Source organism: Bos indicus, chromosome 26 (assembly GCF_029378745.1).
Source record: "Bos indicus isolate NIAB-ARS_2022 breed Sahiwal x Tharparkar chromosome 26, NIAB-ARS_B.indTharparkar_mat_pri_1.0, whole genome shotgun sequence".
NCBI lineage: Eukaryota > Metazoa > Chordata > Mammalia > Artiodactyla > Bovidae > Bos > Bos indicus.
Window position 1 is genome coordinate 24,545,960 of NC_091785.1, and position 12,572 is coordinate 24,558,531.

Below are 12,572 nucleotides of genomic sequence, written 5' to 3' on the forward strand. Positions count from 1 at the left end.
ACCAGAAAATTCCTGGTTATACAATAATTCACAGATTTACTCTACTGCTATAGATGGTGCTAGTGGTAAAGAACCCGCCTACCAATGCTGGAGACAGGGGTTCCATCCCTGGGTCGGGAAGATCCCCTGGAGGAGGGCATGGCAACCCATTCCAGTATTCTTGCCTGGAGAATCCCATAGACAGAGGAGCCTAGTGGGCTACAGTCCACAGGGTCACAAAGAGTCGGACACAGCTGAAGCAACTTACCATGCATAATTACCATCAAAGTTTGCCAAGATGTGGAAGAGCAGAAGCCAAAAAGGTCAACAGTGTCCTAGAACATGGTAGAATCGTCTCTTAACTCCTTATTTTCCTGGTACTAATATACATTCTTAAGGCATCCGAGGAGGCTCAGTGGTAAAGAATCCACCTGCCAATGCAGGAGATACAGAAGATATGATTCAATCCCTGGGTCAAGAAGATCCCCTGTAGGAGGAAATGGCAACCCACTCCAGTGCTCTTACCTGGAAAATCCTGTGGACAGAGGAACCTGGTGGGCTACAGTTCATGGGGTCCCAAAGAGTTGGATACAACTTAGCCACTGAGCAATGGACATTCTTACTCCTTCATCTTAAAAAAGCATCACCAAAAAGAAATCTTTTATATTTTCAAGACTAAAACAGTAATAAGAGGTGAGAGTAGAAAACTGAGTTGACTTCTTTGTCGGCACTTCAAACAGATTTCAATACTGTGAAATTATCTTGGGAGTTGTTATCTCTCAAACTTCAGGTGGTTGAAGATGATTATAAGACATGTTTTGTTGCTTGAGGATTTGCTGACATCTATTGCCTTTTTTCCCCCTCTGAATAGATGTAGCAGTGACATTTCTGAGTTAATAAAGGATCTGAGAAAGATGTGGCCTTGAGCAATACTTTTATTACCATTACTTTTCCACAATCTAGCTCCTCTGCCACGACCCTCCCACTCACCCACACCCTACCCCCTTCCTCACAGTTATTAATCTAACCTGAATCACTCTATTCTTCTCCAAGAGAACACACCCCACTAATAGCAGTGAATCATAGACACTCTTACTTCTCTAGTCTCTAATGCACTTGACAAAATGCCAGATCTAATAGAATAAAAGGACAGGAACTTCATGTGAAAGGATCTCTTTAGGTTCTTATTCAGTATACTACCCTCAACATTAGTTACCAGATCAATTTTATGGTTGCCTGGTGGTGAACAGGTTTTATCATTGACCCTCCACATACCTGTTTGCTTGAAGTAGTCATTCTACTCAGTGAGGCAACCATTCAGGCATGCCTAATATCTAATTCAAGGGCTCTTCCTTCTTGAAGTTGAAAATAAAATCCTCTCTTTTTAACCTGATGAAAAAATATTAAAGAGTTTACTCTCAAAGAACACCCTTTGGTAACAGTCTTCAATGGTCTCTATAAGCAAATTAATTAAACATTACAGAATTCCATTTAAGATAACTAAGCAATAGTGAAAAGAAATAGAATTAGTTTGTCAATTATTCAAAGGAAAATTTATGAGATAACAGCACACTAAAATACATCTTCTTCATCATGGATAGGTCTATAGGATGAGACTTGAATTCATGGCAGGAGAAACCTAGAGTTTTTTTAATCAATTTTTATTGGAGTATAGTTGCTTTGCAATGTTGTATTAGTTTCTGCTATATAGCAAAGTGAATCAGCTATATGTATACATATATTCCCTCTTTTTTGGATTTCCTTCCCACTTGGGTCACCAAAGAGCACTGGGTAGAGGGGTAGAGCTCCCTGTGCTATACAGTAGGTTCTCATTAGTTATCTATTTTATACATAGTAGTGTACATAGGTCAATTCCAATCTTCCAGTTCTTCCCACCCTCACCTCCCCTCTTATAGCCATATGTCTGTTTTCTATGTCTGTGTCTCTAGTTCTGCTTTGTAAATAAGTTCATCTCTATAATTTTTCTAGATTCCACATATAAGCGACATTGTACAACATCTGTTTTTCTCTTTATGACTTACTTCACTCTGTATGACAGTCCCTAGAGGAGAGTCTTTCAACTTATATACCAGCGTCATAAGAAATATTGAACGCTAGTTGAGAGAATTTAGTAGACCTTCTTGTGAGTGTTATACAGTTTAACTTGTTCTAATGCAATTTATAAATCAACTTAATCTCACCCAAGTGAATTTGAATTCTGGTTTTAAAAGTGTGTATTTATATATTAATTGTTAAAAAATACCTATGGATACTGTGTCTACACAATATGAACTTTGTTGTCAATAAGAAAAGTCAATGGAATGGAATCTAGATCATCCGGAGGTGACTATTAAGATTATTAAAGTAATGTTAAAAATTAAAAAAAAATTAGTATAATAAAAATTTAAATTGTAGCTTAAAAGAGTGTGTGTGTATGTATGTGTGCTTTGCTGTACAGAGAGACAGAGAGACTATTCACTATTCTCTTTTTGCTATTAAAAAAGAAAAAACCCACATAAAGGTTTTTCGGTTTATGTCATTATCTCACCAACAATAATCATAGACAAGAATGGACAGAAGCATTTCACCACACCCTGATGAATAACAAAGTGGTGAACAGTAGCCTTGGGTATGAAATTTAAAAACACACAGAGAAAGCCTGCCTTAGGTTAATATTAATTACTATCATCACTGAATTCTATTGCTCAAATTGTTATTTATGGTGGAGTAGGATCCTTGCCTTCTGGTTCTCTAGGGCAGGATTTTTCCTTGCCTGAAGTTTGAATACAATGAAACATACTATGTTTGAAACATACTATGAAACATACAATGTCATGTGTGGGAAACAACTACTTACAGGCCAGTAAACTTCAGGCTCTGAAAGACATGGAAATGATTGCTAGGCCTTATCTAAAGATACAGTGAAAACTATAGAGGCTATATTCCAGATCCCTTACAGTAAATTGAGAGTGAAAGGTCTATTTACACTTTGGTATGTAATGGGAGTAAGTAAAATGCAAACTTGTGCATGGGAAAATCGTTCAGTTCTAACAACACTGGAAATCAGAGATGTAGGTCAACAAATGCACATTTCTGAAATACAGGTTCTTCTGAGTACTCCTGAAGTTCTTTGAAAATCTGGCCAAAACAATCCATTTAATATACAGGTTCATATACTAAGCAAGTCAGAACATTTGCTAGGCAAGATGTTTTCATTTATGGAGCCAGCAAAAACACAGTTCTAAGCTTAGGTTATAATGATAAAAGGGTTTTGGAGCAGCTGATCTTAGGGAATCATAAAAACAACCCAATGTTATGCCCCAAGGTGTAAAGAATATGCAGAGTGTGCATTGTGCTTCTAGTGTCAGGACAAATCACTCTGCTTTTTTCAGTGTAACTGATGCCAATGGATGCATAAAGGGAGAAATAAATGTACAGACTTGGATCTGTGGCTTAGCAAGCCAAAATCACAACTTCTCACTTTCATTTTGTAAATTCCTTGAGATTTATATAATTTTTGAAAATTTTAGAAGAATCATAATACATTATTTAACTATATGTGGCAGCTCCAAGTTTTCTGCTATTTATGGCTTACGTCCTACAAATCATTCCATCTTTTAAAAATCTGTGGCCTTTTGAGGGGAGATAAGGGATGGATGAAAGGATTATATGATGCATTCCTTTAGATCAATTAGAGAATGATGACTATACTGTAGTTCCTTATATAACAACTTTTGAGTGCTTCCTAGATATCTATTGCTGCTTTTCACTGCCTGTCCTGAATTCTCATTTAATTCTTCAAATCCTAGGATTGATACTATTATCCCCTCTTTATGGATGAGGAAGCTGAGACAGAGACACACTCCATTACAAACAACACAAAATAAAGGCGCTGGGATCTGAACCTAAGTAATTTGACTCCAACATTTATGTTCTTAATCACTGCATTAGGTGGTCTTCAAGTTCTGTGGATACATTCCACTGTTTAGCACTCAGTTATTCCTTCTGGGTCCTTGCTACTTCTAAGCCATTTATATCAGATATTAGTAAAAAGACAGTGCCAACGTTTAAAATGGCTATTCCTTAGAATTCAAAACACTGCCCCGCTAAAATTCCCAACTCCCACGTGACTCAGAAATTACTCAACTGTCTTTTCCCAAACTCAGTGCTCCACCCAATTAGTTCACTTTGTTGTTGCACAGCAACGGAACCTCGCTACACAGGAAACAAGGAAGGTTAGACCGAGGATGCCGCTGCCCAGTATTCAGCCAGGGTTTGGACCAACCTAATCTAAGTCATTGTTCTGCTTCCTGTATTGCACCCCAACGACTTTCCTTGGGCTACATTTTCTTTCAGATTTGACGAAAAGATTCGGAGCCAAGCTAAGAAATCCAAATTTTCAGGTAGATTAGCCAAAAGAAGGAAAAAAAAAAAAAACAAAACGGCCCGTGGCGGGACCGCAGACTTTGAGGCAGCAGTCTAAAAGAAGCTCTACTGCATCCGCTGGGGTTCTTAGATTTCTAATGTGTCTGACTGTCAACGGGCCATTGACCCTTCTTTATGTAGCCTTTGCCTTTGGAGTTTACAAGCTGGAAATACAACACACAGCAGGCCCGGAGTCTCTGGGTCCCGTGGAGTCTGAAAAAAGGCCTTTGCTGTGGGGAGCGCGAAGAGATTGACGGGAGCCAGAACAGGAGGGGCATTCTCAGGCGTCCTTTAGAAACACAAAAACCAGGAAGCAGCAAAGGAAGGCGGTATTAAAAAAAAAAGGAGAGCGAGGAGAAGCCGCGAAGAAAAGCGCGCCCCTCATGGGAACCGTTAGTTGCTTTAAAGCTCTTCCCAACAAACGGCCGCGCGCACAGCGCCCCAACTCTCTGGCGCTGGACAGCTCAGAGCCGCGCGTCTCGGTCAACTGGGCCAATCACGCGTCTCGGCCCTTCCGTTTCTTCCCGCCCCCTTGCGGAGTCTTGAGAACGTGCGCGCGCGCAGTCCCGCCTCTCCGGGCGCTGGGCGAAGACGAGCTGCGTGTCAATCAATCTGGCCAATCGCGCGTCTCTTCCTCTTCCCGCGCGGCCCGGCCTCTGAGACGCCGCCGCGGCTGGCGCGCTCTCGGTGCTGTCTGGGGATGGCTGAGGGAGGTACCGTGCGGGGTGTGGAGTGGGTGTCTGACAGTTGAACTTTTTCGGGGATCGGATGGGGATTTGAATACTGCTCCCTTTCCGCTGTCACGGCACCTCTCAGCTCCACCTCAGGTTTTGGGTGTCCCGAGGGCTCGTGTGGGCCTTCTGTAGTGGCGGGAGGGGAGGAAGGGCTCCTCTGGTATTTTACCCTGTAGCATTTGAGAAACTTCAGTCATTCCTTTTCACGGTCTCTTCACTATTTAGTTGAAAACCATGCAGACAGGAGTAAACTTACCTGTGCTTGTGCTCCTTATTCCTCACCCCCGGGGGTCGTTAGTTTTAGGCACACAGCTTCTAGGAATTAGGGTAATGTAACAGGTCTGATTATGTTTAAGTGGGATAATAGTGGGAAATAGAATGTGATCCATAATCAAGAGGAAGAGTAATCAATAGATAAAGGCATAAGATGAACTCAATTTAAAAACTAACCGACAAGCACTTTAAAGAAGTTATAAATATTTTTAAAAAAAAATTTAAAGAAAATATTGGGCTTCCCTTGTGGCTCAGCTGGTAAAGAATCGCCTGCAATGCGGGAGACCTGGGTTCAATCCCTGGGTTGGGAAGATCGCCTGGAGAAGGGACCGGCCACCCGCTCCAGTATTCTGGCCTGGAGAATGCCATAGACTGTATAGTCCATGGGGTCGCAAAGAGTCGGACACGACTGAGCGATTTTCACTTAAAGCACTAAAAGATTTCAATTACATTTTCCTTCATTGTGAAACTGGCTTAATGAGATTAAAGAATTCCTGACTGTTACTCTCCTCCCCCCACCCCCATATGGCAGGTTTTGAGACTTTTATCATTATTTTATCAGTCAGTAAAAACAAATGGAGAGTTCTTATCTGAGATGCTAGCTGGGTAACTTGTCATGAAAAAACTAGTAGTCACCATAATGACCAACAATCTAATTTAGAGAAGTAAACAGAAAATTGCACACAAAAAAGCAAGAATGAATCACAGCTAAGTGAAAGAAGGAAGTTACTTGGCTTGTTATATACAATAATTTGTTTAAAATTGAATATATAGAGGTGTGGGCGAATTTGATTTCTGTTTTGTGATTATTTTTTGTTTTTTAGAAGTAAAGCAAGATTTCAAGATGGAAAGTCCATCAAACTCGGCTTTGATGTTACCTAGCACTCCACAAGCTGGTGCCAATCCACCATCTCCCAATTCAAGTAGTTCAAGAAAACAAGTATGAAAATCTTAGTTCTTTCACTGGATGTATATTTCTAAGTATTGCAGTAATGGTGGTTTTAAGTCTACTGAACATTGTTAATTAACAGTGTGTAGGTTAATAAGTTGGAGAAGGCAATGGCATCCCACTCCAGTACTCTTGCCTGGAAAATCCCATGGATGGAGAAGCCTAGTAGGCTGCAGTCCATGGGGTCGCTAAGAGTCAGACACGACTGAGCGACTTCACTTTCACTTTTCACTTTCATGCATTGGAGAAGGAAATGGCAACCCACTCCAGTGTTCTTGCCTAGAGAATCCCAGGGACGGGGGAGCCTGGTGGGCTGGCGTCTATGGGGTCGCACAGAGTCGGACACGACTGAAGTGACTTAGCAGCAGGTTAATAAGTACCATTTTTATTAACAAATCATTTTAGGTGTTTCCTTTTAGAAAATGTATTGGACCTTCCCCTTAGATTTTCATCCTGACTCAATTATTTTCATTTATTTTCAGTTCAGGTTATTACAGCATTCCAAACAAAAAGTTTGATGTCATGGAGGTCTTTGGTGGAAAGATCTTTTTCCTTAATTTGTAACTAAGCACCTAACCATATCAGGCTTGGACTAATTGCTGAACAAATGTTTGTGATTACTGAGATAAGTGTCTCAATGATATTTTAGAAGGGTGCTGGCTTAAAAAGAGAATAAAACTTAGTGGTGCTTCCAGAAATTGAAAGAAATTTTGTGATGGTTACTTTAGATATATGGAGACAGAAAGCCATCTAGTGGTGTCTACCACAGAAATTAGTCTTGATTCCTAGTAGACTTATGTATATCAAGAATGTTTTTCTTGACTGACATTATTAACGTTTGATGCATTTTTTCAGCCTATGAGTGCAACCCTTAGAGAACGATTAAGGAAAACCAGATCTTCATTTAATTCCTGTTACAGTGTGGTAAAACGGCTTAAAGTAGAGAGTGAGGAAAATGATCAGACTTTTTCAGAGAAATCAGCACCTTCAACAGAAGAAAGCTGTTTGGAATTTCATGAAAATTTTAAACACATAGATAGTGAATTTGAAGAAAGTACATATTTGAAAGATACCTTCAAGAATATCAATGTTTGTGAATCTAAATCACTTGATACTGAGTCATGCAGTGATCTCCAAAATGACTTTATGAATGAGAATCTTGCCAAACATGAACTAAACAAAGAAAAAGCAAAATTGATGAAGCAGATTCAAGAGAAAGAAGACCTTCTTCGGAGGCTGAAGCTAGTCAAAATGTATAGATCAAAGGTGAGAAGAATTTCAGAGCCATTGCCTAATAATTTTTTTTGTTTTTTTTTAGATAAATGGTAGGAAAGTATTTCAAAAAGAAAATACAACTTTATTTTACAATACTGAGAAATAAGCCAATTACCAAGAGACCTGGCTTCCAACAACTTTAACTTAAATATAAGTCATAGATTAAGAAAAGAGGTCTTAAACACCAGGTATACATTTTTGAAAGCTCCGGCCCACATTTAATATTCAGTTGAAGCTTTTCTCTCTCGTTTCCATCCCACAGCAGTATTAGAAGTTTCAAATGTTAGCTGCAGATTGCATTGAGAATAGAAGCAACAGTGACAGTGAAGAGAAAAAGGCTAAAAATGGGCCACAGAGTACAATAAAAAGTATTTTTAGTAATGATTTTGTTATTAAATTATTACCAACCAATTATTAAAATGTTTCAAGCACTTTCTTTAAGAAAACAACAAAAATATAATAAATTTTAGATCTCGACCCAGGTAGGTTGAAGTAAATAGAATTTGGGCACTTGGAAGATGACCCTTATTTATCTGGATTATTCATTTATATTGTAATGGCTCTTTTCCAGTGTGTAATCAGTGATGGAATGCTATATCTTATTTGCTCTTTTGAATTTTTAGGATTTCTCTAAATACAACTACTTGAGTTTTATGAAATTGTGACACTAAAAAATATTAATTTGAATGTAATTTTTAAAGTATAGCTGTAGTAGAAAAAGTAGATATTTTTTAACCTATATTGTTACTTCTTTACATAGTTTTGCCTTATTTTTTTCTCTGAGGGTAAGATTTTTACTTAAAACCATTTTTCTTTTTTCCTGGGTAGACGTCTCATTCATGTCCAAATGTGTTACCCTTTAAACCTACTATTCATTGACTGATTTAACAACTTTCATTAAGTAAGTTAAAATAGGATGACATACATTTGTGCCTTTTTTTTGTTTCTGTTTCAGAATGACCTGTCTCAGTTACAATTGTTAATAGAGAAGTGGAGAAGCTGTAGCCAGCAGTTGCTTTATGAGTTGCAGTCAGCTATGTCTGAGGAGAACAAGAAACTAAGCCTTACTCAGCTGATAGACCATTATGGGTTAGATGATAAATTGCTACACTATAACAGAAATGAAGAAGAATTTATAGGTGTTTAATTCATAATTTTTTTCTCCAGAATATCTTTGTGAATGACAACTTAATTAAAAGATACTTATACATTTTAAAGGGAAGATATAAACTATTAGGGCTTGGAGAAAGGTATCCTGGTGAACCTGGATCAATTTAGGGCCTCTGTTATATATAAACAAGGTTCAAAAATGAAAATTTAGTGTTTTGAATAAATTTCCCAAAGAAAACTTGCCAGTTAAAGAAAGGTGAAAAAAATTTTTTTTAATTAAATCATGTTAAGATAATTTAGAGAATTGTGGAAACGAGTTTTAATACATTATCTTATTTATTGTGGTAAAACGTTTTATTTTAAATGTTCACTAGTCCATCTAGTGAACGTCTAAACGTAAACTTGTCTAAAAATACTTGCCTCCCGTAAGTTTATGCCTCTGCCTTGTTTTCACCCATTTATCACATGTTTATCTGGATGGTATAGCAGGTATTTAAACTCATGTTCAAAATTATATTAATTTCTGTCTCTTCAAATTTGTCACTTGTATTCTGTATCTCATTTAGTGAAATGGTCATCTATTTTTTATAAAACCACATATGCTCATTTTCCCACTTCAAGGCATGGTATACAGCGTCTTTTATATTCATCTGCCTTTACAATCATACCTGTGAAAAAGGTTAAAGTTAGCATATCTATTCCATTAATAGGCTTCCCTGGTGGCCCAGCTGGTAAAGAATCTGCCTGCAATGCTGGAGACCTGGGTTCCATCCCTGGGTTGGGAACATCCCCTGGAGAAGGGAATGGCTACCCACTCCAGTATTCTGGCCTAGAGAATTCCAGGGACTGTATAGTCCATGGGGTGGCAAAGAGTCAGGCACTACTGAGTGACTTTCACTTTTACTCCATTAACAGTGACTCAGCCAGAAACCCACCGGTACCTAGTCTGTTATCCTGGCCATAGACAGACATATGACCCAATCTGGCCCAGTCCTTGAGAATCTGAAACTATAAAGAAAAGAAAGCCTGTCTCTTTGTGACTGGAGTGGTTGTATGTGAACTTGGAAGCAGAAAAGCTTGTGTGTTTAAGTGTGCCCTTAGAGGGAAAGGCAGAGAGAGAACTCTGTGAGTCAGTGGTTTCTTGGTTCAGTCTTCCTGAGGACTTTCTGGGGTTTTTGGGCCATTTTAAGGGCTAACACAGCTTTGCTTGGGTTTTTTTGTTTTAGTTTCCCTCTACACCCAACCAAAAAAAAAAAACTCTTAAAAAAAAAAAGTACTTCCCTACTACTTGGTAAATAGCTATTACCCTAAGCTTCCCCCTCCACTCCCAAGTGCTCCTTTTTTTCAATCCAGTCCTTCCCCATGAGCCAACAAACTATTGATGTTGGCATATCAGGACTCTGTTCTTGTATGCATTCTGTTAGTGCCCATGTAACACACCCTCCCCTCCCCCAATTCTTACCTTCTAGACATTGCCATTGTCACCGGCTTCTGTGAATCCAAGAGGACTGGCCCAGTCCTCACATGGGCCTTCCCTGGCTCTAGTTTTCCCAGATGGGCATCCCTGGGAAGCTATGTTGACCAGCCTCCACTGCTTCTTACTGCTCAGCCTGAAGTCCTAAGTGGGGCTGGGGAAGTGGCTTCCCTGGTAATGGTGCTGGCATTTGACTGCAGCTGCCCCACTGCTGATTAGCACATCTGGAGTCACCCTCAGATGTCCACTTGGAAGAAGTACAGCATCAGTGAGACTCTGGTTTGGGAGAGTTGGGGAGGAGGTGGGGGTACAGTAAGGGGGATTTCTAAGGCATTGGCTGAGGGCTCCAGCAGCTCAGTGGGCATTTCTACAAGTGGAGGGAGATCATGGAGTATGGATGGGGATAATGGGAGAGTTTGGGGCCTAGGGATGCCCTTGAAGCAGTCCCCTTTTAAATAATTTGTTAATTTCACCTCCATTGAATAGGATATATATTTTTAAAGAACTAGTGAATAAGAACTATTTTTATCCATTAAGATGAAAACTAACACTTAGCACTTGCTTTGACCATATTTCTAAAAATATGTTAACTCATTTGAGTATTATAATTACCAAACACTCCAGTTTTAAAGACAAGGAAATTTTAAGATCAAGTGGTTATCCCAAGCAACCCAGCAACAGAGCTCATACTCTTAAGTCCTATCCTCAAAACCATGTTATGTTTGACCCAGTCAATTATATTACTACTTGATAAAATAGATAATATTTTAAAGGGCTATAAAAATATGAATATAACTGCTGTTAGTTCAGCAGAAGCTAAGAAGAATCAAGAGGGGATTGGGTTGCATGACCCATGTGACTTTCCAAAGCACCTACCAACACCCTCAAACCAGAAGATGCCTCCTGTTGAAAGTGCTGCTATGCTACTAGAATTCATCTTGGGGGCAAGAGACTCTTGTTAATTTCCATTCTGTCTATGCCACAAAGATGAGGCATTTAAGCAAGGAGCATTGCAAGATCACTCAGGGTGGACATTAAGAAACAGAAACCACACAGGTTGTTTAAGACCCAGCAATCCACAGAGCACTGTGCAGTGATATTTGTGGCCTTGACTAGTAGCAAATGGAGGCTCCAACAGTTAATTTAGGTGACATGGAAATGTTACTAATGGACACTACCATGCTTAATCAGCCAAACTGACTAGGACTCATTCTAGGGCTAAGAAGGGGAGCTGTCAAAATGATGCTGACTCTTATTTTTCTTACTATTGCCACTAAACAGGTGATCACTGAACAGGTGATCAATTATGGTATATCCTGGCAGTTTTTAAAACTTCTAAACAATTTTTTTTCTAAATATAATATTTTATAATTGCTCTCTTGGCTTTACCTACACCAGTGTACACTGGATATGGTATTGCAGATTAAACTTAACAATTTACGAATTGCAGAACAATGAGACATTGATACCATTTGGAGATTTTGGTCAATGATCCCGCTGATTATCACCTTGGAATGCAGTCAGTCCATAGGCTATGGAAAGGCAAAGCAGTTTTCTGAACAGTTAATCTCATTACTTATCATCATTTACATGAATAAAGTGAGAAACTATTTCATGGAAATATAAGAATTCCTATCACCAAATTCCTTCGCTTGTGGCTGTGTTTCTCCACACCAAACAATTCTCAAACACCATGTGGATGTCCTATAATACAGTTCAACTCAATTCTGACACATCTGGAGATAGCATCGGATTCCACAAGATAAGGTCTCAGTCCCATAAGACTGCCCTCCACTTTAGATGTCAACTGAAAGCCCAGATTGTCAACTCTGCTTCTGACCCACTGGCAATAAATAGGTTCCTGAGACTCCTTCCTTGGGCTCAACTAATTTGCTAGAATGGCTCACAAAACTCAGAGAAACATTTACCAAATTACCATATAAAAGGATCTGACTCAGGAACCTCCAGATGGAAGAAATGCATAAGGCAAGGTATGGGAAAAGACTCAGAGCTTACTTGCTCTCAGCACTCTCTCCAAACCCTGTCCTTGTAGGATTTTATGGAGACCTCCATTACATAGGCATGATCAATTAAATGACTGGTCGTTGGTGATCAATTCAATTTCCAGTTCCTTTACCTTCCCTGGAGGTGGGTGGGAGGGTGGGTAGGTGGATTGCAGGTTGGGACACAGCGTTGGTTCGGGCAACCAGCCCCCATCCTTACGTGCAGTCCAAAAGTCACCTCATTAACAAGACACCTGTACCTCTCTCATCACTTAGGAAATTCCAAGTGTGTTAGGATCTCTGTGCCAGGAATGGGGTCGAAGACCAAATATATATTTCTTATAAATCAC

At 39.4% G+C, this 12,572-nt stretch overlaps 1 protein-coding gene across 3 annotated transcripts; it reads left to right on the forward strand.

Moving 5' to 3' along the window:
• Positions 1–4,989: 4,989 nt before the first annotated feature.
• On the forward strand, positions 4,990–9,281 carry SFR1 (SWI5 dependent homologous recombination repair protein 1). Of its 3 annotated transcripts, none has more exons than XM_070780792.1 (4): positions 4,990–5,117; positions 6,236–6,351; positions 7,216–7,626; positions 8,591–9,281. In XM_070780792.1, the coding sequence occupies exons 1-4, from the start codon at positions 5,105–5,107 to the stop codon at positions 8,780–8,782; spliced, it is 732 nt and encodes a 243-aa protein (XP_070636893.1). In that variant the 5' UTR covers positions 4,990–5,104; the 3' UTR covers positions 8,783–9,281. The 3 variants fall into 3 exon arrangements, with proteins under 3 accessions (XP_070636893.1, XP_070636892.1, XP_070636891.1); XM_070780791.1 differs by having other exon boundaries at positions 5,041–5,091; XM_070780790.1 differs by having other exon boundaries at positions 5,114–5,136.
• Positions 9,282–12,572: the final 3,291 nt, after the last annotated feature.

Excerpts from the sequence above, each read along its gene's own strand:
- SFR1 (XM_070780792.1), top strand. Across the intron at positions 6,352-7,215 it reads CAAGTAGTTCAAGAAAACAA|CCTATGAGTGCAACCCTTAG; the intron begins GTATGAAAATCT and ends GCATTTTTTCAG. Across the intron at positions 7,627-8,590 it reads TCAAAATGTATAGATCAAAG|AATGACCTGTCTCAGTTACA; the intron begins GTGAGAAGAATT and ends TTTCTGTTTCAG.